This window comes from Marmota flaviventris, chromosome 2 (assembly GCF_047511675.1).
Source record: "Marmota flaviventris isolate mMarFla1 chromosome 2, mMarFla1.hap1, whole genome shotgun sequence".
Lineage (NCBI taxonomy): Eukaryota > Metazoa > Chordata > Mammalia > Rodentia > Sciuridae > Marmota > Marmota flaviventris.
The window spans coordinates 22,728,914-22,755,482 of record NC_092499.1 but is presented as its reverse complement, the minus strand read 5'-3'; the positions used below and the strand labels follow the sequence as shown (position 1 = coordinate 22,755,482).

At 37.5% G+C, this 26,569-nt stretch overlaps 1 protein-coding gene and 1 long non-coding RNA gene across 2 annotated transcripts in view; one reads left to right on the top strand and one right to left on the bottom strand.

Annotated features, from left to right (window-relative positions):
* The window catches only part of Gtf2a1 (general transcription factor IIA subunit 1), a 37,514-nt gene extending 34,900 nt beyond the window's left edge, over window positions 1-2,614 (bottom strand). Inside the window, exon 1 of the mRNA XM_027931649.2 lies at window positions 2,169-2,614. Within this exon, the coding sequence (XP_027787450.1) occupies window positions 2,169-2,198 (30 nt within the window). The 5' untranslated portion in view covers window positions 2,199-2,614. The remainder of the gene's footprint in view (window positions 1-2,168) is intronic.
* On the top strand, window positions 1,158-20,630 carry LOC139704666 (uncharacterized). Its single transcript, XR_011706547.1, has 3 exons — window positions 1,158-1,252; window positions 13,343-13,397; window positions 20,290-20,630. It is a non-coding gene; the product is annotated as an uncharacterized lncRNA (long non-coding RNA).
* The last annotated feature ends 5,939 nt before the right edge of the window (window positions 20,631-26,569 follow it).

The window sequence follows — 26,569 nt, the reverse complement described above, 5'->3', positions numbered from 1 at the left end:
TACAAATCTGCTTTTTTCTGGTACTTCGTATTTAATGATTCATTCATGCTTTAAGATTTTGCTTTTGTGTCTTAATGAACCACAACCGGGGCACTTAACCAATTTAGAAGCACTATGGTTGCACAAGAGAAACGTGTAGTCTGTCACAGAGTATATGCATAAAGAATAATTTAGCAGTTGTTTACAATGTGAAAAGTTCTCAAAATATTGATTTTTTCTTAAAAGCATGTGGATATACAGGCACTGTTTGAAATAAGCAATATCTAATTTATTACTTAAATTTCTGAACTTGGGCCAAAGCTTTTATTATACAGAAGATAATTTAGGTTTGTCCAGATTTTTTTAAAAAGCAAATATTGCAAACTTTAAAACCAGTGACATTATCGAGTGATTAATTAGAGATTTCCTTTCAAAAGCGTTAATTCTTTTATGCAGTGGTGGAAAGTAAATTAATTTCTATACTGGGTACCAGGTTAATATCCAATGCAATAAAAACACGCCCTACTTAGAATTTTAATTTTTTAAAATGCAGTTTGCCGTCTCTTATTGCATTTCCCCTTACCCATCAGTGTACTGTGGACATTAAATCCTATATGGGCTTTAGCCACTTGCCTATTTCTTTGAAAAGCTTCGTTTCTAGGATAATTATAGGAAAACATGAGAAAATATTATAAGATATAGTTGTAACATATTTCCTGAATACTTGGTGAACAGTAAACTCAAACCCTTGCAGTCCATTACAGCTAGCATTTAATATAGAAAAGCGTTTGAAAAAATTCCGACAATAAGACACCTTCCAATCTAAGAAAAATGTCATGTGATTTTTAATTTTTAAAAAATGAGCCGGCAGTTGGGCGTATTTCTCTTAACAATGAAAGCAAACCCTAGGTGTTGCAACAAAACAAAAACTTGGGGCTTTTAAGCGGCCCCAGCAGGATGCAAAATTACAGCGTTAGAAAAGGACCTAGAAATAAATAGAGCTCTGCACGCGCCCGCCTCTCGCCTCCGGAGCACGCACCTCCCAGCCCCGCTCTCAGCAGCTCTCACTATTTAAAGCCGGATCTGGTGTTTAAATGGAGAGGCGGTGACGTAGGCCTGAAAAGCACCTTCCCATCCTGGCAGAGTCTATATTAGAGAGCGGCAATGGCTCTATATAAACAGGGCAGCCAAAGGGAGGAGGACCACAAGGCTCAGGGACTGAAAAGCAGGGTAAGCGGCCGCAGCCATGATGGATCAACCCGAGTCGCCAACGGTACTGTGTCGCGCGGCCGCGGGCATGTCTGCGGCATTTGGGATCGGGCAAAAACGTGTTTTATTGTCATAATAAAATAATTAAGAGTTGGGTGGACTAGTGATCACATTGCGTTGGTGACTGAAAAGGTTATTTATGTGACTGCTTTTTGCAAACCTACGTGATCGCCAAGTAACCAAAAAGGGACAAGCGGGAAGAAGTAGGCAAATTCCAAGGCGAAAGCCGGAGACACTTTGATCACTGTAGGCTTTTTTGTTTGTTTCGGTGCTTTTGCTAGTCGAAGATACGATGGGGCTTTTGCTTCCCCTTCGCCATTTTACCCGTGCGGAAGGAACTGAGATAAGTGCTTTTCAACCTTCGTCCTTTTTTTTTTTTTTAAAAAAAAGAGCATAAAATGGCCCCAGAGATGGTTCCCAAAGCACCACCGCCAGAGAAACCCAAAGTAACCCTGAAAGTAACCGTCAATCTTCCACTGCATTAAAGTGGGTCTCGGGGGCTCGCCCAATTCCCTAGGCTCGGCTTTGGATGCGCGGCCGCTCGGGGAGCCTCGTCGAGCCAGCGGACAGCCGGGCCCCCGCCGGGGACGCGGCGACTCGCTACCGCCCGCCCACCCGGCGACGGGGGCCGGGGTCGGGGCCGCGCGCCCGCCCGGGCCCAACCGCCTGCGCGGCCCGGTCCGCCCGCGGAGGCCCCAGGCCCGCTGGCGCCCCCGCCCTCCCGCCGCCGCGAGCCCTCGGCGCCCCCCCGCACCCGCCGCCCCAGCCCGGTCCGCCCGAGGCGGGAAGCGGCGGCGGCGGCGGCCTCGCGGGCGGCGGAGAGTCGAGGCCGGGAGTCGCCGCCGTCCCCGCCCCCGCCCGGTCCGGCCGTTGCTGCCGCCGGAACGAAGCCCCCGCCGGCCACCGAACCACGTCCTTACCACGGTGTTTGTATTTGCCGAGTTCGCCATTTCCACACACAACACAAACAAGAGGGGGGCAACCTCGAGAAAAGAAAACAAAACCAAAAAAAAAAAAAAAGAAACAAACGAAGACCTGGAGGGTGACCCAAGCCACCGCAAGACTGGGGCAAAAATTTAAAACAAAATCGATCCTGAAGGAGTAAGGGTAGCGGTGAGATTAGGAGGAGGGGAGTACTCCTCCCGGGCTAAAAACCTCGAGAATCGCCTTTAAAAAAGCCACGACCCTTCAGGGGTCCGGGGGGCGTTGCCCGCTCCCCACCCCGCGACAAGGAGGGAAACCAACACCGGTCGCCGCTCCCCGCGCCGCCGCTGCCGCCACCGGCTGCAGCTCCAGCCGTCCGGTCCGCCTGCTTCTCCCCTTTATATAGCGAGCCAACAAGCTGCGCGAGCCGCCGCCGCCGCCGCCGCCGAGAGACAGGGCGGAGGGGGAGGGAGGGGCGGAAAGGGCGGGGGCAGAGGTGGGCGGGGCCGAGCGCGAGACACCGCGAGAGCCGCGTGCGCAGGCGCGCCAGGGCGGAGGCCGCCGTGAGCAGCGTCGTCGCGCGCCGTGAAGGGTATTAGGCGGGCGGAGGCCCGGGACTGGAGTAGTGAAGGCCGGCCCCCCCCCTCACCCCCGCCTCCCCTACACTCACGCGGTCACGTGTTTGGCACCCAGGCGGAAGTTTCTGACAGCCCTTTGCCTACGAGGGATTTTGAAAGCATTGCTGGACAAGGCCCGAGTTCTAGTGACCCCGAGTTCAGAGCTAATTGGGCCGCCTCCTCAGATGTTTCAGGGTTGTCCCTCGCTTTAGGAGCTAAGGAAATGTGGCAGCGGCAGTGGCGAATAATGGCCACGAAGGAGGGCCGGTCACGTGGCGCGGCTTCCGCCCCCTGGCGCGCTCGTACTCGGAACTGAATTTTAAATGCGGAGTCATCTCTGGATTCCTGAGCTCGGATTTCGAGCATCCTTTTGTGCGCGCCTCTACCAGAGGCTGGGCCTTTAGCACGCGGAATTCTGTATGTGTTTTAAAAGGGGATGAAAGCCGACTTGGGCCGGCTGTTCCCACATTCTAGAATTAGAAACCCCAGGAGCCATCTGTTGTCTCTACAGAGTCCCGCTAGGAATCTCTGGGCTTAAGTGCCGCAAAGGGTCGGACTCTACTATCCCAGGTACTTTAAATGACTTCTTACTGTGGTGGAAATGCCATAAAACAAAACTGGATGATGACAGTACAACTTTCCTTGTTGGTTTTTTAATCCTATTTCCAAAGTACTGTGACTCCTCATGGCGAGCGTATAATGGCCAACCACATCTAAAATACATATCCTCGACCTGCCAACTCACATGGTCTCTTGCTGCTAGGAGTAGGCAGTTTGTCCATATCTTAGGGTGCAATTCCATAGGCGTTTGACCTCCGCCACTCAAGTGAATCCTTCCTTTGTATCACCATTTCGTTGCAGAACAGAGAATGTTCTGTTTAGAAGGCAGAATTCACAATACCTGATTTTTCCATTCTAGGAATTTTGAGAGACAAGAAATGCAATCAGGAAGCCTGAGGGAGTTTATACTCAAAAGACAAAGCAAAGAGGCTGGAGTTGTAGCTCAGTGTGGTAGAGCCTTGCCTAGCACATGTGAGGCCCTGGGTTCATCCTCAGCACCACATAAAAATAAATGAATAAAATAAAGGTATTGTATCCATCTACAACTAAAAAAAAAAAAACTTTAAAAAAAGACAAAGCAAAACAAAGTTTTGTGCCAGTGAATTAAGATTTGAGGACTATCAAAGACATCCTACCAGAGAGGAAAAGATGTAGCCTACCAGGTGCCGCGTCCGGCCAAGGGAGCCGAGTCCGGCGAGGGACAGCGAGGTTAAAAGACACACAGGACACCAAGGTTCTTCATCCAGGAGTCAATACCCTTTATTGCTAACACACTTTTTTTATACCCCAAGCAGCAGAAGTGGAAAACTACCCAAAAGCAGGAGGGAGGGGGGAGAAATTTAGTTTCAACATCTATTATTGTCAGGTACGAAACCTCCCTTATTGTTAAAATAAGTCCATCAGACCAGAAAAGGTCAAGGCATTCCCGTGGGATACATATGTCTCAGACGGACAAGCAGGAACAGAAAAACCGCAAGTTCGCCATGGCCTTGTGAGCTGGCCACACTGGCATGCAGAACAAACTAGTGGAGGTAGGGCTCCAGGGGCCAGGGTGGACCTGCTGCCAACAACCAGGAACTCAAGGGAATAGTACTGATACTCAGAAAATGGAAGATAGTAAATAAGGTTGTGAATGGATGAAGAGAATGTCTATTAACTTCAAGACTTCTTTTAACACCAACTTAACATTTGCACCGCAGTTCTCTGCAGAGCTGCCTGGTCTGTAGCACTTAAAGAAAAAAAAGTTCACAGGAAATCAGTGTTCATAGTATATGAAGTTATAATTGTATCAGAAATTATAATATTCAGATGATAGCCTAAAAAATTATACTAGCCTGAAAAATAAACAGTAGCATTCCTGGCAAGTCTTAATGAAAGGAAAGTGAGGAACCTGAGACAAGAGAACAAAAAATAAAAGAGGGAGACCAGGCAGAGATCCATACACACAAGAGTTTATTTGTCAGAGCTGACAAATAAAGGCCATCTCTCCATAGACAGAGAGTGGCAAAACCGGCTTGGGGTTTGGGACTTCTATGGGGGCAGGCTCAGGGATTGGGGGCTGTGTGTGTGTGAAGGGTTGGGTTGCTATGAAGGAGTGGTAAGACTTTCTCAGAAATGCTCTTGGGTGGGGAAAGCAGAATTTTTCTTAAAATGGCAGCTGTCACTTAATATGCCCATCCAGATGCTAAGCAAGGACCTTACACTTACTACATATTATTTTAAGAGGACTTTTGGTTTCCTCTTTATGTACATATTACCAAGTGTTCACACATGGAGTTCCTCACCTTCCACCTATTTTTTCTTCCTTCCCATTTGGTATTCTTAACTAAGCAGTCAGGTGTTTTTGCCATCAATTAAATTTAAGAACAATACAAACAGGACCTGGAAGTAAATCTGTGAAATTTGTTTTCTTCAAAAATCTTCTATACCGGGGCTGGGGATGTGGCTCAAGAGGTAGCGCACTCGCCTGGCATGCGTGCAGCCCAGGTTCGATCCTCAGCACCACATACAAACAAAGATGTTGTGTCTGCCAAAAAATAAAAAATAAATATCAAAAATTTAAAAAAAAAATCTTCTATACCAAAATTGATGAGATGTATGTTCTATTGGGTCTGATTTATGAATAATGGAGTGTGGATAAAAGACCTCTTTAAGACTTTCAGACTTCCTGTATACTCTGAGTCTGTGTCTTTTTACACCTTTTAGATTGTAACAATGCCTAAGCACTTGATTAAAATTTACCCAAATTTCTTTCTTTTTCCAGCCCATGAACCTGACTCCGGGTAATCATCATGAATTTCATTCCAATTTATTGGTTTTCCAATTCTTCCTTTAGCTGCAATATACCTTCAGTCACAATATGCCGCAGTCTGGGCACAAAATAACCCAGCCGCCACAAAGCCTTGTAGGTTCAAACAGCAACTCTTTATTCCGGAACTCTCACTGGCCCTCTACACACACTTCCCGGGAACACACTCCCTCCACCGGGCTCCCGCGCACCAATTCTCCCGGAACTCCAGGAGAACTCAATGGGAACTCCAAAGTAGTGGGCCCCAGAGGCAGCAGGATCCGCCCTAATCCCAGCAGGATCTACCCTAATCCTGGAGCCGCCCTATTCCCCCCCCCAGGATCCGCCCTAATCCCGGACCGCCCTAATCCCAGAGCAGGGTCACCTTTCAACCATTCCCTCTAGCAAAATGCCAGGAGTCATTCTGACTAAACTGTGGCTCTCAACAACAATACATATGTGCCAATTTAGTTTCAGAAAGTGATATTTTCTACTCAGGTATCAAAATTGTGGGCCTAAATCTATGGAAGCTACAGTCCTTTGTTTTACAAAATTGAAAATTTGTAAGTAGGAAAATTTTCCCATATAAGACTAGATTTAGGGCTGGGGTTGTGGTTCAGTGGTAGAGCGCTTGCCTAGCATGTGTGAGGCACCATGTTGGATCTTCAGCACCACACACACAAAAAACAAAGTTCTTTTTTTTTTTTTTTTTAAGGACTAGATTTAGTGTCATATTTAAATAGTTTTTATCTGAACTTCTAATTCTTTGTTCCCAAAAGCTTGAGTAACATAATTTTAATAGTTATTTATATAAAGCATACTAAATTTCCAAAATGCAAACTCATATTTTGTAGCAGCCATGTATAGACAGATATATTATAATGCTTTTTTCTTTGTGATGAATCTTTTTTCCTATCTTCAAAATGTTTTATTTGGGAAGATAAAAAGTTAACTCCTCTCTTTTATATGTTAATATACTCTCTAGACACTGGATAGCTACAAAAGACAAGAAAACAATCAATATATAAATTGTGATGTATGCTAAACAAAATGATACCAAACCTTGGTGTCCAGGCATTTAAATATTTTACTGTTCAAATGAATATTTTAGCAATAATACCAAGAAAAAAATCAAAAACGGCTGATCATGGAAAGAGGCTTAAACTAAAACCTTGTAACATTCCTTTACCTCCATTTTCTTAAATAATAAAACAATAATCTAATATATTTAGGCATCACACAGCTCTTACATACTCAGCAACTGTACTTTAGGAGAATATAAGAGTGAAAAAGCTTTCCTTTTCACCTACTACTAATCATAATAAAAGTTCCTATTATAAAATATAGTGCACAATTGCAGCATTCTTTTCAGTTTTGGGGGGTCGGCGGGGGTGGATACCAGGGATTGAGCCAGAGGCACTTAACCACAGCCACATCCCCAGCCCTTTTTATTTTTTTGAGATGATCTCACTATGATGCTTTGGGCCTCCATAAGTTGCTGAGGCTGATTTTGAACTTGTGATCCTCCTCCCTCAGCCTTCTGAGTGGATGGGATTACAGGCACATGACACCACACCCAGCTCAATAGGATTCATTTAGGTTATTAAAAATACGCTGCTGTTTTTCAGTCTTACCAAAACAATTTAATTTTAATGTATTTAAATTGTATCTGTTTGTTTGGTTGCAGTTTTTTTGTTTTTGTTTTTACTAAAAAAAAAGGAAAAGGAAAATTTTCACATGCAGTAATTTTTGGTATGGTATATGAAAGAAGAAATTGTGGCCTCCACAAATTACTTCTGTACATGTGCTATGATTTGCTTATAGTTTGGCCCCCAAGGTTTCATGTATAGGAAGGAAACTTTGTTCTTAGCCTGGCAATGTGGAGCTTTGAAGAGGTTGGGCCTACATGCAAGGCAATTTTGTCACTGTGGCCACTATCATTAGAAGAGATTGATACTGGAGCCAGGCATGGTTTGTGCACTTGTAATCTGAACTCAGGAGGCTGAGGCAGGAGGATCTTAAATTCAAACCCAGCTTCAGCAACTCAGCAAGGCCAAGCAATTTAGCGAGACCCTGTCTCAAAACAAAAAATAAAAAGGGCTGGGAAATTGCTCAGTGGTAAAATTCCCCTGAGTTAAATCTGCAATACCAGAGGTGGGGGAAAATGTAGAGATTGATACTGGTCTGGCATAGAGTGAGTTGTTCTCCTAAAAGTGAGTTGTTATAAAGGAGCAAGACTGGCTCTTACCTAGTCTCTGGCTTCTTGTCTTGCCATGTGTTTGCCCCTTCTGGTATGCACTCCCACGACACCTTCACCACAGCAGAACAAATGAGGCCAACCAAGCATGGACTTTCAGCCTATGAAACAGCTAAATAGACCTCTTTTCTTTACACATTTTCCAACTGATGTATTTTGTTATAGCAACAGAAAATGGATTCATTAATACTATATGTGAGGAGGAAATTTTAAAAAATTTTAGTATTCTCTTCCTCTCTTATAATTCAAAACTGCTACTTAATATCTAAAAACAACAACCAACTTGCAGTTCTCATATATCCCAATATATATAAGCAGCTTGGTGGCTTAGAAACATAATTTAGCATGGAGTTTTGGTAGAATAGGACTTGACTCTGCCACTAATTTATTGTATTGTTGTCTGCTGTAACTAATCTTCTCTGTTCAGTAAAATGGAATTATAATCATCAACCTATGATTGTTGAGAAGATCAAAAATACTTGAAAGTGCTTCAACAAGTACTCAGTGGATGTTTTTATTAGTAATGATACATGTATAACAAGTACACCAATATCAGCAAAGCAGAGGAAAGGTCTTTTTAACTCACTTTATAGGAACACTTCCATTTGGTGATGCCAGTAGTTAGTGACTAATTTATGCAGTAATTGGGCAAATTTTTATACCTTAGGTCATGAGTATGCAGCATAATTTTTGCATGTAAATATAATAATTATATGCTGCCATGAGCTATGACTCCTTGAACTGAAAGCTGGCTTATTGTTGGAATTTATCAAGCTAGTTAGGTACACATGTTCCCTACTGTATCTAACAAAAATTATATATGAATTTATCCATTAATTCAGTAATGCCATTCCTAGGACTCCATTGTGATACTGCTTATAACATCAAAAAAAGAAAAAAAAATATTTCACATAAAGAGATTATATGTCCATGTCCCACATGTCCACATAAGGAAATAGGCTGAATGAAAACTATGGTACATGTACACAAGAGAGTACTAGACAACTGCAACAAAAGTGAGGATCTCTCTCTGGAATACTGTGGAATGGTCTTTGGGGTATAATGTTACGTTAAAAAAAAAGCAAGGTAGAAAAAAGTGTTCCTTGTATATCATCATTTAAGAAAAGAATAAATATATAAATGTGCATATTAAGCTTGCTTAGATTTTAAAAAGAAACCATAGTTTAAACAAACAAAGGTTACCTACAAAAACAAGGAGAAAATAGTGTGGAAAAGACAGGAAAAGAAACTAGACTTATTGAAATCTACTTAATTTTTTAGAAGTGACTCTGGAAACATATAAATATTTTACTTAGTTATAAAAAAATTAACTTTTGAAAAGAAGCTCCCCAAACCAAAAATAAAGCAAAGCAACTCAATCTAACTAAATATTACATAACACAGAAAGGAACTTCTTGGGGTTGGGACTGTAGCTCAGTGTCACAGTGCTTGCATAGCATGTATGAGGCACTGGGTTTGATCCTCGGCACCACATAAAAATAAATAAAATTAAGGCATATGTCCATCAACAACTACAAGAAAAAAAGAGAAAGAAAGGAACTTCTCCAAGTGACTTTAAAGCACCATAATTTGGCTATAGATCTGTAGTGGGATAATCTTTAAGCAATTACTATGTAGTACTACTTCTCCTATAGCTAGGATTCACTGCTCCAGGAATCAAGGGGTAGAAACAGGAATGGTACTACACTGTTACCCCTAGTGAACAGCTAGAAAAAATTTTGCTTCCTGTCCCTACAACCTTATGCTCTGCTGGTCTAGAAATCTTAGTTCCAGAGCTGGGAAGCTCCTGCCAGGAGGCACAGCAATGATTCCATTAAACTAAAAGTTAAGATTTCCTTTTGGCTACTTTGGGCTCCTCATGCCTCTGGTCAACAAGTTAAGAAGGCAGTTACATGTTGATAAGGGTGATTGATCCAGATTACCAAGGATAAATAGAACTATTACTCCACAGTGGAGGTAAGGAAGAGTGTCTGGAATACAGGAGATCCCTTGGGGCATCTCTTAGCATTACCATATTCCTGTTATTAAGGTCAAGAGGAAATAGAACAATCCAATCCATGGTAAATGATAAATGTCTAAGACCCTTTAAGAATGAAGATGTGGATAATTCCTCCATGTAAAAACCAGGACCCACTGATGTGCTCACTGAAGATAGACGGAATACCAAATGGGTAAGAGAAAGTAGTTAAAAGTATCAGTTATGGTCACATGATTAAAAATAAGGTCTGTTAATTGTCATGTGTATATTGTTTTGTTAAGAATATTTTGTGGGCTGGGGATGTAGCTCAAGTGATAGCATGCTCTTCTGGCATGCATGGGGCGCTGGGTTGGATCCTCGGCACCACATAAAAAAATAAAATAAAGATGGTGTGTCCACCAAAATCTAAAAAATAAATATTAAAAAAAAATTCTCTCTCTCTCTCTCTCTCTCTCTAAAAAAAAAAAAAAGAATATGTTTGGGCATCTTGCCTCTCTTATTCCTTTATTCTGTAACACCATATTTATTGACAATATTGATTAACTTAATATCAGTTCTTATATGGATGGCACTGTCCAATAGACTGGGGACATAAATAAAAAAATGCAGAAGAATGAGGAAGCTGCTTTGGATGCAAGCTCCATTCTTTTTGAGTAGTGCTATCTATTGTTGCTGCCATTTCCCAAGGACATTGAGGTCCAGCTTCTTCACTCTTCCAGCATAGACTCTGAATAGTGATTCTTTGGGGCAGTTTCTAGGCCTTCAGTCTCAGGCTGGTACTGCATCATTGGTCACTTTTGTTCTGAGGCTCCATCATCATAGACTGAGCAATTAATGATTTTTCCAGCTCTCCAGCATGCAGATGGCCATTGTGGAACTATCCTGCTTCTGATCATGTAAGCCAATCTAATAAATCTGCTTTTATAATCATAAAAATATATGTCCTGTTGATTTTGTTCCTCTAGAGAACTGACTAATATACTTGGTTTATAAGTACATCAGTTCTATTTCTACCTCCATTTTCATGTGACATTCTCCTATGTCTTCACATCATTTTCTCTCTGTACATTTGTCTTTATACCCAAATTTCCCTTTTTATATCAGTCATATTGGCTTAGGGACAAATTTATTTTAATTTGATTGCCTTTGTATATTCCCAAATAAGGTTACTTTCTGAGGTACTTGGAGCTACATTTTTAAGCATATCTTTTTCAGGGACACAATTCAACTTGGAAGGAATCTAGAAGACTAATATTATCATCTCAAAAATTTCAGGAACCAACATGAAGAAATTTCAGTTAGCCTTTGAGAATTAATAGGATAGTACTTGTAGTAAGCTGAATTACATCAAATATTTAAATTCATTACTTATAGTGCTTCTAAAAGAATGAAATATGAAATTCCCATTGAAGGATGCTAGGGAAATGACTCATTATTTAAAGATTGGTAAGTAAAAAGAAGCCTTATCCAGCCTTTCCTAAATGAACTGGACCACTAAGTATCAAATAGTAGGAATAGTGGGTTGAATGGTTGTTCCAAAAAAGATATGGCCATGTCCTAATCTCTGGAACCTATAAATGTTGCTTGTTTAGGAAAAGAATCTCCACTGGTATAATTTACTTAAAAGATTTTGTGATGATATCATCTTGGATTGTCAGATTACCTAGGTGGGCCCTAAATCAATGACAAATGTCCTTTTAAAAGAAAGAACAAAGATAACAGAAGGAGTAGGAAATATGATATAATGGTCTAAATTGGAGGGATGCAGTCACAAAGCATATTGGTAGCCACCAAGAATGCCAACAACCACCAGAAGTTGGAAGAGCCAAAGAATAGATTCTCCTCTAGAGGATGTGAGACCCTGCAACACTTTTATTTTGGACTTCTGGCTTCTAGAACTATGACAGAATAAACTTCTGTTAATTTATGAACTATGTTTATAGTAATTTATTACAACACCCTCCAGAAACTAATACAGTAGGTGAAAAGAAGTTTCTCTATTTTTAAAGATCCATTGTTGCTAAGAAGTAAATAAGGAGTAACAGTATTTCACCATTTTGCAAACCCTAATAAATTAAGAGATGGAGAAACAACTAGATGTTATGTTCTTCCTAATGAAAAACACACTACCATATATGAGATAATTTTGCCCTGACAATACTACACTCCCCAAATAAAAACTCTGTATCTGATCAATCTTCTACATCCCATTAAAAGTTCATAAAACATGCAAAAGATACAGGGACATGTTAAAGTACATATCAGGAATGCAATAAGCAAAGTTCAGGCCTTGGAAAGTTATAGAACAAATGATATGATTTTTAACAAATAAATGCAGAAGGAAGGAGTAGGAATCTATAGATTAAAAGACATTTGAAAAAATAATCAATTGCTTCTTTTTTTTTGGTACCGGGGATTGAACTTGGACTGAACTCAGGGGCACTCAACCACTGAACCATATCCCCAGCCATATCCCCTGTTTTGTATTTTATTTAGAGACAGGGTTTCACTGAGTTGCTTAGCGCCTCACCTTTGCTGGGATGGCTTTGAACTCATGATCCTCCTGTGTCATCCTCCTGAGAAGCTGGTATTACAGGTGTGAGTCATAGCACCCAGAATCAATTGCTTCTTGTTCTTTTGGTTAATTTAAAGTGTAAACAGAGAAGTCATAAAATGTATGGAACTTCTTAGAACCCTAACTTGAATCATCTGTTAAAAAAAAAAAGCAATTATTAGAAAATGGAAAATTCAAACACTTGCTGGATATTTGATGAGACTGAAGAGTTATTGATAAATTTTTAAGTATGGTTATGGTTTTACTTGTAAAAGTCCTTATCTCTCAAGAATGCTACTGAAATTTTTAAGGATGAAATGATATGAGCTCTGGGTTTGCTCTAAAACACAAGCAAGACTATTTATTGCTGGGATATGAATGAAACAAGTGTACCCATGAGTCAGTCCTTGTTGAAGGGGAGCACAGGGTACATTGGGATTCATTATACTATTCTATACATTTTATTTTTAAATTTTTCCATTAAAAGTTTAAAAGTAAGCCCAAGGAAGCAATATTTTATAATTAATAGTGGATCTATATCTTCACAATTTATCTTCTGGTCAAAATACTTGATGGGAATTTCTAAGAAAGCCTGATATTCTGATAAATGCAGTCAGTGTAAAACATTGTATTTAATTATATGGATTTCCTCTCTGGTTCTTGGATCTCAGCTAATCCCATGTTTTATCTTGAATCACACATTTCACAACTGTGATTTAGGAAAGTTAAAATGGTGAAAATTAGGGTACTTGTACAGATGTTATAAAACCATACACACACACACACACAAAAAAAATAATGTTGTAGTGGCTAAATGAGCTTTGATTTTCCTGCTATCTTCTTATTATTCATAGACTTTCAGCATGATACAGCTGCCTTTTTTTTTTTTTTTCAGATGGAGGTCTCACTACATTACCCAGACTCAGCCTCCAGAGTAGCTGGGAATACAAGTGTGTACCACCTGGCCTGCGACTTTTTATATGCTAAAGAGTTCGTTATACAATGCAACTTTTTAATAAAATGTATCATGGCAGGGAGATTAGATTGTAGTTAACCTAAAAACTGTGTCTTATAGAATAATTATGGGTTGATTATCTGTTATCTGAAATGCGTGGAACCAGAGTGTTTTAGATAATTTTTTTAGTTTTAGAATATTCACATATACATAATAAGACATCTTGGGAATGGGACCTAAGTCTAAACATGAAATTCATTTGTTTCATAGACATACACATATCCTGATGGTAATTTTATGCAATGTTTCTAGTGTGCATGTTTTGACTGACCTTTCATGTGTGGTCATATGAATTTTCTACTGTGGTGTTATTTTGGCACATCAAAAGTTTTGAATTTTAGAACATTTCAGCTTTTGGATTTTCAGGTTAGGGAAGTTCAACCTGTATTGAAACTGAAAATACAGGTAATTATTCTCCAGAATTACCTGAGGAAGGAATGGTTAAAAGTAGAGGTAGTGGAGATTAAAGATTACAGATCAGAATGAAAGTAAGAAATCTGCATAAATAGTTAACAATGAAAAAATCAAAGGGTGCAGTTCAAATACCTTCTTCAGGACTGAGACTGGGTTGATATAGGAAGATGATTCTACAAGTGTTTACCAATAGGCAGAAACAATGGATGTTTTCCTCATCAGTACTCATCAAAAGTATGAAGACCATGAAAGACAAGGAAAGAATGTCAACAAAATGCAGTATGAAATCTCAGATTGGATGCTGAAACAGAAAAAGGATATTTGTAGGAGAAACACTTTAAATAATGTTTGTATTTAGTTAATTGTATTGTATCAATGTTAACTTCCTGGTTTTGATCATACTTTTAGAGTTAGTTGACATTATTATAGGAATCTGACTAAATGGTAATGCATGACCTATATGTTTAATTTTTGCAACCATCTGTAACTCAAATTATTTCAAAATAAAATGGTTTTTTTTTTTTTTGAGATTAGAAGGGGATGTTTAAACATGAAAATGGAGAATTGTTTTTATCAAAGCTTTAATCACATGATATCTCCTATAGAGCTGGTAACAGCCAAACAGCACAAGAGATAAGTAATATTATCCCTGCATTATGGATAGGAGACTCTGATTAAGCAATGACTTCCTCAAGGTCATATTACTATTTACTTGGGAAATTTTAGAGGTACAATTTCAAGGTTTTCCCCCTGTCTTAGAAATAAGGAACTATCAGTTCAGGAGAATGTGAAGGTTTTGAATCAGATTATGTTGTTCCCTAAATTAAGTACACAAAATCAAGACTTCTGAAACTTTACCCCAATTAAATATAATTTTTTTAATACCAAAAAGCTTTTGTTAAGTCATTTGAATAACTGGTTTCTCTGGGGATTTCTTTGAGGGGGAGGTCTTTTCCTCACACTACACCCACCCCACCCACTCCAGGGCTGAGGACCAAACTCAGAACCTTTTGCATGTGTAACAATGTAGTCAAATCCAAATCTCTTCTAACTCTCCTTCCTCTTTTCTTTCTCCTTTCCTCTTCCTTTATCTTTTCTTTGCTTTTGTTTATTTTTTCTTCTTAATACAATAATTACAGAGTACCAAACATGCCCTCTTTTTAATGACTATATTGAATTTTCAACCTTCTAATGTTGGTTTAACAATCCAATTGTCTGACTTTTTATAGATATGATTGGACAATAGTGATCAAATCCAATCCATTCTCAGAATCTTTTCTTAGTCTCCATGCTTATCTCACTTAATTTTATGCTCAATCTATTATGGCATTTTAAAAATATTTATGCAGGGAAGGAAAACCAACAAAACAAGAAAAGTTTAATTATGAAGAACCAAAAAACAAAAATTATGTAAAAGATGAAACTCCTGTATTCCTGTTATCAAGTGTCATCCCTCAATCTCACCTGTGTTTTTCCTATGCTAACAATACATCTCTAGATAAACATGTAGATGAATACAAGTGTATTTTGTTTTTGGTAAAAAATTTAAATTTCATATAAACTTGCTTTTTTCATAGATACAGTATATTAGGGATTTTTTCTAGACATTAAATTTTAGACTGTCTAAGCTATTTTTAATGACTGCATGGAATTTCATAATGATATGTAATAATTTATTTCCCTGTAGTTGCAAAACAAGGCTGTTTCCTTTTTTGCCATTATAAATATTGCTGCAACAGTATCCCTGTGAATGTATCTTAATGTACTTTTGCTATTATCTTTGTAGGATAGATTCCTAGAAATGGAGTTGACAGGTCTTTAGTTTCTATCTGTTAAATATTAATTAATAGGGTACTCCCCTAATCAGTTGTCACCATCATCACTTTGACTTCATAAAGGTTCTAAGTAGCTTGTCTTATATAGTTGAGACCTCTCCTTTCTCACTCTTTTAGAAAAAAAGAGTTCTTCATCTTTTTGAATATGTTTATATCTTTCTTCATACCACACATATATCTTACTTTACTTATCTTCATCCTTCTTCTCTGGACAAATACAGCTCTTGAAATCTTTTCATTGCTTCCATCAGTTGTTGAATCACTATTTCTATATAATTTTTTAATCTTTTAGAAAGTAATAAATATTTGGCATAATTACTTCTCTACTGTGTTTAAATATACATATTTAAGAGGAAAATTAAGGCAAACATTTTCAGAGTGCTCTTTATTCTTGAATTTGTTTTTGTTTTTCTTTCATAAAAAGAGACAGACTAAACCTGTCCCAACTTCAAAAAGACCTGGAAATAATCTCTTTTCTAAATGTTATAATTCCCATTTTTAAATACATTCTGAATATACATGTGTGTGTAATTTTTTTCTAATACTAGAGATCGAACCCAGGGGCTCTCTACTACTGAGCTATATCCCTAGACCTTTTTTTTTTTTTTTTGAGATAGGATCTCACTAAATTGCTCAGGCTGGCCTAGAACTTTCAATCCTCCTCCTTCACAAGTAGCTGGGAATGACAGATATGTGCCACCGTGCCTGACTCATTATGAATGTATTTTTGCATGTCTGGTTCTTACTAAACTCTTTCGTTCATTTAACAAATGCATGTTGAGCATCATGTCATATTCTAGGCCATAAGGGGATAGCACAGAATAAATCAGACCAAATTCCCTTCACTTGTGAAGCTCATGAGGCTGGTGAGATTGACAATAAACAAATAAGTGAAATGTTCTATAACATGTTCAACAATTGTAGAAAAGCAGGAGGGAAGATTGGAGATAGAGGAATTCTTCATGTGTTTTGAAAAGAGATCCAATAAAGCTTGCTTTGAATAAAATGTGGAGTTTTAGAAAAATGAGCAAAGATATCCCACCTATCTCCCTTACATAGAAGGAAGAGTGTAAGTGCCCTTTACTAAGGGAAAAATTGAGTAAGGGACACCTAGAGTGAGAAAAGTTCTGTTTTGGTTAGATTACGTATTGAACATTTGAATAGAGACATCAAATAAATAGTTGAATGATTTTCCAGCTCAGCAAGGTAACTTGAAAGTAGAGATTTGGGAATCATTTAGTATATGCAGATATTTACAGCTTGAGGAATGTATGAGATCACGTGAGGAATGTTTGAGGAGTAAGTGCATACATTCTGATATTTAGAGAATGGACAAAAGAGAAAGAGCAAGAAGAGGAAGAGGACTGGGAAGGAGTAATGATGTAGCATATAAAATAGAATAATGAGGATGTGGGGAGAGGCACAGGCACCAACACCAAGGAAAGAGAGTGTTTGAGGAAGAAGAGAAAGGTTAATGTATCAAATGCTTCTGAGAAACACATAAGATAATGATAGAAAAGATCATAGATTTGTCAAGTTGGAAGACTATGACAAAAGACACTGTTGTGTGGTAATCGAGATGGAAGATAAACTGGAGTGATTTCAGAAGAAAATAAGAAACAAAATGGTGAAATCAATTATAGACAACCTTTTGGAGAAGCTTTGTTGTGAAGGAAAACCCCCCCAAATAGTTTGCACTTGAGGAGTTATGGTATCAAATTCCTCTCTATTTTTATTGTAGTATATAACATAAAATTTATCATCACCACCATTTTTCAATGTATAGTTCAAGGCTATTAAATACATTCATGTTGTGCAACCATAACCACCATCTGCCTCTAGAATGCTTTTCATCTTGCAAAACTGAAAACCTATACCTATTAAACAATAACTCCCCACTCCTCTCAGCTAGCAACCACCATTTCACTTCTTCATGATTTTGACTAATTACCTCATATGAGAAGAATCTTACAGTATTTGTCTTTTTGGAACTGGCTTATTTCACTTGATTTATCCATATTGCAGCGTATATTAGAATTTACCTTCCTTAGCCAGTCATGGATTACCCGTAATCCCAGAGGCTCAGGAGATTGAGGTAGGAGGATCTCGAGTCCAAAGTTAGCCTCAGCAACTTAGTGAGTCCCTAAGCAATGTAGTATGAGAGCCTGTCTGAAAAAATTAAAAGGGCTGAAGATGTGTCTCAATGGTTAAAACCCTCTGGGTTAGATCCCTGATACCAAAAAATAAAAAAGAAAGAAAGAAAGAAAAGAATTGTCTTCCTTTTTAAAGTTCAATAATATTCAATTGTATGTATTAACCACATTTTTCTTATCCACTCATCTGTCAATGGACATTTGATTTGCTTCCACGTTTTAGCTATGAATACAGCTATGCAGATATGTTTGAGTCTTGACCCTTCTGTCATTTATTTGGGATCTATATCCAGAAGCAGAACTACTATATTATATATAGTATTATATATATATATATATATATATATATATATATATATATATATATACACACTATATATTATATGATAATTATATTTTTTAAATTTTGAGGAACTATCATACTTTTTACACAGCAACTGTATAATTTCACATACTCACAAACAGTGCACACAAACTCCAAAATCTCTACATCTTTACCAACAATTATTTTCTGGGTTATTTATTTTGTTTTGTTTTTATACCTAATTGGCATGAAGTGGTTTCTCATTTATGTTTTCAGTTTGCATTTTCCTAATGATTACAGATGTTGACCATCTTTTCACGTGTTTGTTGACCACTTGTATATCTTTGGAAAAGTGTGTAGTGAAGTCTTTTGCCCATTTTTTTAATTGGGTTGGTTTTTTTGTTTTTGAGTTTTATTGGGAATATTAAACCCTTATCAGATATGTTTTCTCCCATTCTATGGGTTGCCTTTTTATTTTCTTGATGGTGTTTCCTTTTTTTTTTTTTTTTTTTTTGGTACTGGAGTTTGAAGACAGGGTATCCCTAAGCATGCAAGAATGCACTCTACAAAAAACCTATATCCCTAGCCAATTATATGTTTTTGGAGTAAACGTTTTTAAAAATATTTTCATGAAGTTCAATTTGTCAGTTTTTCTTTTGTTGCCTGTATCTTTGAGCCATATCCAAGAAAACATTATTAAATCCAATTTTGCAAAGTTCTGTTTTGTTTTCTTCTAAGAATTTTATAGTTTCAATTCTTAAATTTAGGTTTTTTATTTCTTTTGAGTTGCCTTTTGCATATGGTATAAGATAAGAGTTCAAGTTCTTTCTTTTACATTTCCAGCACCATTTTTTATAAAGACTGTCTTTTCCCCATTGAACAGTCTTGGCACTCTTGTCAAAAATCACTTGACCGTATTTTCAAGGATATATTTCTGGTCTCTCTATTGTAGTGGTCTCTCTATTTGTTCTTCCTTTTCAAGAAACCACTTCATGTCAATTAGGTATAAAAACAAAACAAAATAAATAACCCAGAAAATAATTGTTGGTGAAGATGTAGAGATTTTGGAGTTTGTGTGCATTGTGAGTATGTGAAATTATACATTGTTCCAGTACTGCATTATTTTCATTATTATATCATAGTAAGTTTGAAATCAGGAAGTGTGAGTTCTTCAGCTTTGTTCTTACTTTTCAAGATTGCTTTAGCTATTTGAGATAAAGGATTATCTGTGAATTTCAGTATGAATCAAAAAATCATTGGGATTTTGACAGGGGGTTGCATGAAATTTATAGATACTTTTGGATACTATTTATATCTTAACAATAATAAGTCTTCAAATTCATGAACAAAGAATGTTTCCCATTTATTTATGTCTTCTTTAATTTCTTTTATCTAAGTTTGATAGTTTTTATTATACCAAGTCTTTCACTTCATGGGTGAATTCCTTAGTATCTTATTTCTTTTTGAGGCTATTATAAGTGGAATTACCTCCCTAATTTCCTTTTCTGATTGTTCAATGCTAATATACAAAATTCAGCTGATTTGTGTGTGTGTTGACTTGATATCTACTTTGCTGAATTGGTTTATCACTTCTGAAATTTTTTTTTGTGTGTAGAATCATTAGGGTTTTCTACATATCAGTTCATATCATCTGCATAGACAACAGAGATCATTTTACTACTTTTTCAATTTGGATGCATTTTATTTCTTCTTCCTTTCTGTTCTAAGTAGGATTTCCAGTAGTATGTTGAATAGAAATGGTGAAAGTGGGCATCCCTGATTTGTTCCTCATCTTAGAGGAAAAACTTTCAGTCTTCACCATTGAAGTTCACTGTGTATTTTTAAAAATATATCTGGCTTTTATTATGTTGACATAATATATTAGTTCTTTTCTGTTGCTATAATAAACTACAACTGGCTGGAAAATTTATAATGAAAAGAGGTTATTTAGTTCATGGTTCTAAAGGTGTGACATCAACTTCTGCTCAGTTCTGTTGAGGGCCTCAGGGAAAGTGGGATCATAATGACAATAGCACATTTGGAAGAGATCACTTGATGTGACAGGAAACCAGAAAGATTCATGAGTCAGATTTGTTCTTTTGTAACAACCCTCTCTTGCAGGGACCAGCTGAGGTCCAGGAGAACTGCAGTGATCTCTTCCAAGGGCAGCACTCCTAATGACCTAGTTACCTTGCCCTAAGCTCCACTTCTTCAAGATTCCGACATCTCTCCACTCTGCCACACTGAAGGTCAAGCTTCTAACTCATAAACTTTTGGGGACACATTCAAACCATATGCAAACTATAGCACTATAGCAACTTGTTGAGTTTTTTTTTTTAATTATGAAAGGGTATTATTTTGAATGCTTGTTCTGCATTAAATGAAATGATCACACCCCTCTTTCAATTGTTAACAATGATGTATTATATTGGTTGATTTTCATGTTGCACCATCCCTACATTCCAAGAATAAATCCCACTAGGTTATCCTTTTACTGTGCTGTAGAATTCAGTGTGTTAATATTTTGTTCATAAGAAATATTGGTTCTTAGTCTTTCTGTGTCTTGTTTGGCTTTGATCTCAGGGTAATATTGGTCTTATAGAATGAGTTAAGTTTTCTCTTCTTTTCTTTTCTCCCCCACCCCCATCCCAGTACTGGAGATTAAATCCATGGTCACTCTACCACTGAGTTACAACTCCAGCCCTTTTTTTATTATTATTTTGAGGCAGGGTCTCGCTAAGTTACTGAGGCTGGCTTCAAACTTGGAATCCTCCTGCCTTAGCCTCCCTAATAGCTAGTATTACAGTTGTATGCCATCATGCCTGGCTTAAAAATAGACTTTATTTTTAGAGTAATTTTAGGTTCACAGCAAAATTGAGCAGAAATTATAGATATTTCCCAAGTATACCTGGCCTTCATGCATGCATCTACATCCCCGACCAGAGAGGTACATTTGCTACAATCAATGAATTTACATTGGCATGTCATTATCACCACAGTCCATAGATTATGTTAAGGGTGACTTGTGACGTTGTATATTCTATGGTTTTGGACAAATATATAATGACATGTATCCACACTTATAGTATCATTAGAGTAGTTTTAGTACCCTAAAAATCCTTTGTGCTCTATCAATTTGTTCCTCCTTTTCTCTACTACTTGGTGACCACTGATGTTATAAATGTCCCCATAGTTTTGCCTTTTCCAGAATGTCATATAGTTGGAATCACATAGGATGAAGCCTTTTAAGATTGGCTTTTTTAACTTAGTAAAATGAATTTGTTTCCTCCATGCCATTACATGACTTGATAGCTCATTTCTTTGTACTGCTGAATAATATTCCACTGTTTAGATATAGTACAATTTACTTATCCATTCACCTATTAGAGGAATTCTTAGTTGCTTCCAAGTTTTGACAATAAGGAATAAAGCTACAATAGACATCCATTTACAGGTTTTTGTGTGGACATATTTTCAACTCCTTTGGACAAATATCAGAATTTGATTGATTGATGATTGTATGGTAAGAATGTATTTAATTTTGTTAAAAAAATTGCCAAACTATCTTACGAAGCAGCTGTCCATCCTGTATTCCCATCAGCAGTGAATTGGAGTTTCTGTTGTTCCTCATCCTCATCGTTACTACTATTGTCAACGTTCTGGATTTTGGCCATTCTTACAGGATTATAGTGGTACTTCATTGTTGTTTTAATATGCATTTCCCTGAACGAAGATGGTGTGGAGCATGTCTTTCATATGATTATTTGCCATCTGCATATCTTCTATGGTGGTGTTTCTTTAGGTGTTTGGCTCAATTTTAAAACCAGTTGTCTGTATTCTTATTGTGGAGTTTTAAGAATTGTTTGCATATATTAGATATCAAGCTTTATCTGATATGTCTTCTATAAATGTTTTCTTCCAATTTGTCTTTCATTTTCTAAATAGTGTCTTTCATAGAGAATAGTTTTTATTTTAAATAAATCTTGGTTATCCATTCTTTCTTTTATGAATTGTGCCTTTGTTATTGCAACTAAGAAGTCATCAAACCCAAGGTCATGTTGATTTTCTCTGACATTATCTTTGAGTTTTATGGTGCTGAATTTTACATTTAGGCCTGTGATTCATTTTGAATTAATTCTTATTAAGGGTGTGAAGTGTAAAACCTGTATCTAGTTCCTTTCTTTCTTAGAGCAAGCTTTCTTTTTTTCTTAGAGCTTTATATAAGTTACAAACAGTAGTTGGGTTTATACTGACAAAGTCATGTATGCATGAAATTTGATTTCAGTTCATGATCCCCCCTTTCTTTCCCTCCCTTTTTAAAATGTGTATGTCATTGTTTCACCACCATTTCTTGAAAAGACTATCTTTGCTTCATTTTATTGCTTTCCTCTCTACCCTTTCTTATAGATCAGCTGACTATATTATGTCGGTCTACTTCTGGACCATCCATCTTATTTTATTGTTCTGTTTGTCTATTCTTCTTCCAATACCATATTGCCTTCATTACTGTAGATTTTTAGTAGGTCTTGAAGTTGGATAATGTTAGTTTATCAACTTTGTTCTTCTATTTCAATATTTTGTTGACTATTTTGGTTTTCGGTTTGTTTGTTTTGATGTTTGCCTCTCCATATAAACTTTAGAATCAATTTGTTTATATTCACAAAGTACCTTGGTAGGATTTTGATTTGGAATGCACTTAATCTATAGATCAGGTTAGGAAGACATCTGCTATCTTAAAAACATTGAGTCTTCCTATCCATGAACATGGAATCTCTCTCAGTTTATTTAGTTATTTGATTGCTTTCATTAAAGTTCTGTAGCTTACATGTATAGATCTTATACATATTTTGTTAAATTTATACCTAAGTATTTCATGTTTGGGTGTTAATGTGCATGGTATTGTGTTTTTAATTTCAAATTCTATTGTTTATGGTATATATGAAAGTGATTGACTCTTGTATATTAACCTGGTATTCTACAACAGTACTATAATTTCAGATTAATTTCTGAAGTTTTTTAAATCAATTCTATCAAATTTTCTACATAGATAATCATGTAACCTACAAAGACAATTTTATTTCTTCCTTACCAATCTGTATACCTTTTATTTCCTTTCCTTGCCTGTTGCATTAGTTAGGACCTAATAATTCTTTGTAATATATTAATCTCTCAAATCATAGAGAAAACAGAATGTAAAGGTACAAAAGATTGTTATAATAATATTAGCTTTAAATTTTTATTTACTTATTTTAATTGACAAATCAAATTGCACATATTTATATAAATATTCTATTTTGAAATATATATTGTTGACTAATTAACTTACACATTATGATTGTTTTGCAGCAACACCACCAAAAAACCATCCCACTCCCAAGCCCTGGGTAAATATCATTCCAGTCTCTGCTTTTATGAGTTCAACTGTTTTAGATTCCACATATAAGTGAGATCACGTGGTATTTGTCTTTCTTTGCTTGGTTTATTCCATTTAACATAATGTCCTCAAAACTAGCTTTTGTGTTTACCATGTACTTACTTATGGAGATCATTTTTTTTTTTTTTTTGAGATAGGGTCTTGCTAAATTGCTTAGGGCCTCACTAAGTTGCTGAGGCTGGCTTTGAATGTGTGATCCTCCTGCCTCAGCCTCCCGAACTACTGGGATTACAAGCATGTACCACCATGCCTGGCCTTCTTCATATGTCTTTGATTTACCACTTATATCCTTCTCTTGCAGGGAATATATAATGATAACAAAAGCTCGGTAAACAAAACTTAGGGACGTTAGGAATGTCTTAATTTCTTCCTCACTTCTGGAAGTCAGTTTTGTCAAACATAGGCTTCTTGATAGAACCCCACCAGGCACTCAAGACCACTTCCCTTAGCAATTAAATGTACCAGCCCCACTGCCTTTTGGCTTCAAAAGTTGAGAAGTCTGCTGATAATCTTATTACCTCTTATAATGGGATGAATTGCTTTTCTCTCTTGTTGCTTTCAGATTCTCTCTTTGACTCTTGACATTTTGATTGTAATGTCTTGGCATGGATCTCTTTCAGTTGATCCTACTGGGAGTTTGTTAGATGTTTATATTCGTATCTCTCAGCCATTGTTTCTTCAAATATTCTCTCTGCTCCTTTATTGATTTCTACTGATTCTGAAGCTCCTACAGTGTATATGTTGGTCTGCTTGATGGAATCTTCTAGATCCCATAGGCTCTGTTCAATTTTATTCAGTCCTTTTTCTTTCTGTTCCTTATACTTCATAATTTTTATTGTCCTATTTTTAAGTTCACCTACTCTTCTGCATGCCCAAATCTGCCTTCAAATCCCTCTAGTAGGTTTTTCATTTCTGTTGTGTTTTTTAAAAATATTTTTTTAGTTGTAGATGAATACAATACCTTTATTTTATTTATTTATTTTTATTTGATGCTGAGGATTGAACCCGGTGCCTCACATGTGCTAGGTAAACGCTTTACCAGTAAGCTACAGCCCCAGCCCTCTGTTGTACTTTTAGGCTCCAGAATATCTTGTTGGTTTCTTTTTAGATTTTCTGTTTATTAATATTTCCATTTTGGTTGTACATTATTTTCTTGACTTTATCCACACTTTCCTCTATTTTTTTCTTTATTGTCTTTCTTTCTTTTTTTGTACTGGAGATTGAACCCACGGTCATTTTACCACTGAGCTAAATCTCCATCCCTTTTTATTTTATTTTATTTTATTTGAGACAGGGTCTCGATAAATTGTTGAGGCTGGTCTTTGCAATTCTCCTGCCTCAGGACCTCAGTCACTGGGATTACAGGCATGAGCCACTGCACCTGGCTTCAGGGACTGTCTCTGTTAACTGTTTTCCTTTGTATTGGTCATACTCTCCTGTTTCTTTGTATGCCCTGTGATTTCTTTTGTTGAAAACTGGACATTTGAATCTATTAATATGTTTACTCTAGAAATCAGAGTCTCTCTCTTCCTAGGGTTTGTTATCTGAGATATTAAGGTCTTTTCAGGTCTATTCTGAGTGTGCGCCTTTCCCTGGGCATGCATAATGACTTTCTAATTTCCTCTATATATGCGATTGATTTTGAATGCCTTAGTCTTTAACGTCTAGCTCCCAAAAGGGGAAAAAGAGAAATGAAGACAGCCAAGGAAGGCACAGGTTCTTTTAATCCTCTGGAAGTTACTTCAGCTGAGGGGGAAGAGCTCACAGGAGGGTGAAGTTGCAACAATATGGCCATTGCCTGTTTGAACACTTGCAGAGACAGCAGTCAGTGATGGGAGCACATATCCCTGATATTTAGAGGACAGTGTCCTTTTTCCCATACCCTTACTCCTATGAGCTGCACAAAAGCTGCTCCTGGAATAGTGCATGGCTGCCTGCCAAAGGGCCCAGGGAGGGGGTGGGGGTGGAAAATTTACTGCACTAGGAGCTGAAAATGACCAAAATCAACTACAATTTACCCTCTAAGCCTTTCCCTGAAATCTCAAGCCTTCAATAGGCCCCAGAGTTCCAAAGTAGTTACATGATACAGATTCTGCCAGTGCAGTTGTTGTCAACGTGAGGCGACAGATTCCAGGTGCTTCCTACTCTGCCCTCTTCTCAAGTGCTTTTGTGAAGGTAGGATTTATTACAGACTATTTCCAAGCTGATGGGAATGATCCAACAGAAAAGCAAAACACGTGGTACAGGATACATTGCTTATTTTTGTATTTTTCTTTGAGAAAGACTCAAAGAAAGTCCCAAGCCCAGGACAAGATGTTTGCCTTTGCTAGGAATAGGGGGCTTCTGTGTACTGTAAAAGGAGAGAAGAGTACAAAGAAAGTTAGACTTCATGCTGGGAATAAGTAGCTAGGTTGGCAGATTTTGCAGTGTCAGGAGAAGAAAGTTCCTATGATTGTTTTCATTTTTTTTAAATGAAAAGCACAAAGGACAATTAATATCTGAGAGTTTAGTATAAGGAATGGTAAGAGGTTGTTGGAGTTTTGAGAAAAGAGAAGGTACAAAATAGACATTACAAGAAATTATTCATTTTATATTTAAGGCATGCATTATCATGGTCACCTGCTTTTCTTTGGTCTCAATCAGCTATTTGTGGGGAGAAATAGAATATGTGGTATTTTGAGCTTAACCAATGTGGTTAAACATCCTCCAGAACATTCATATTTCCTTTTTCTTTAATAATAGACTGTCCCAGATTTTAGCTGGTTTTCTTAGTCCATTTGTGCTGCTATAACAAAATACCTGAGTCTGGATGATTTATCAAGAATAGAATCTTATTTCTTCTAGTTGTGGAGGCTGATAGTCCAAGATCAACGCACCAGAAGGTTCAGTACCTGGTGAGAGCCTGGTCTTTACTTCCAGGTTGGCACCTTTTTACCACATTCTCCAGCAGGGAGCAAGGCTGTGCCC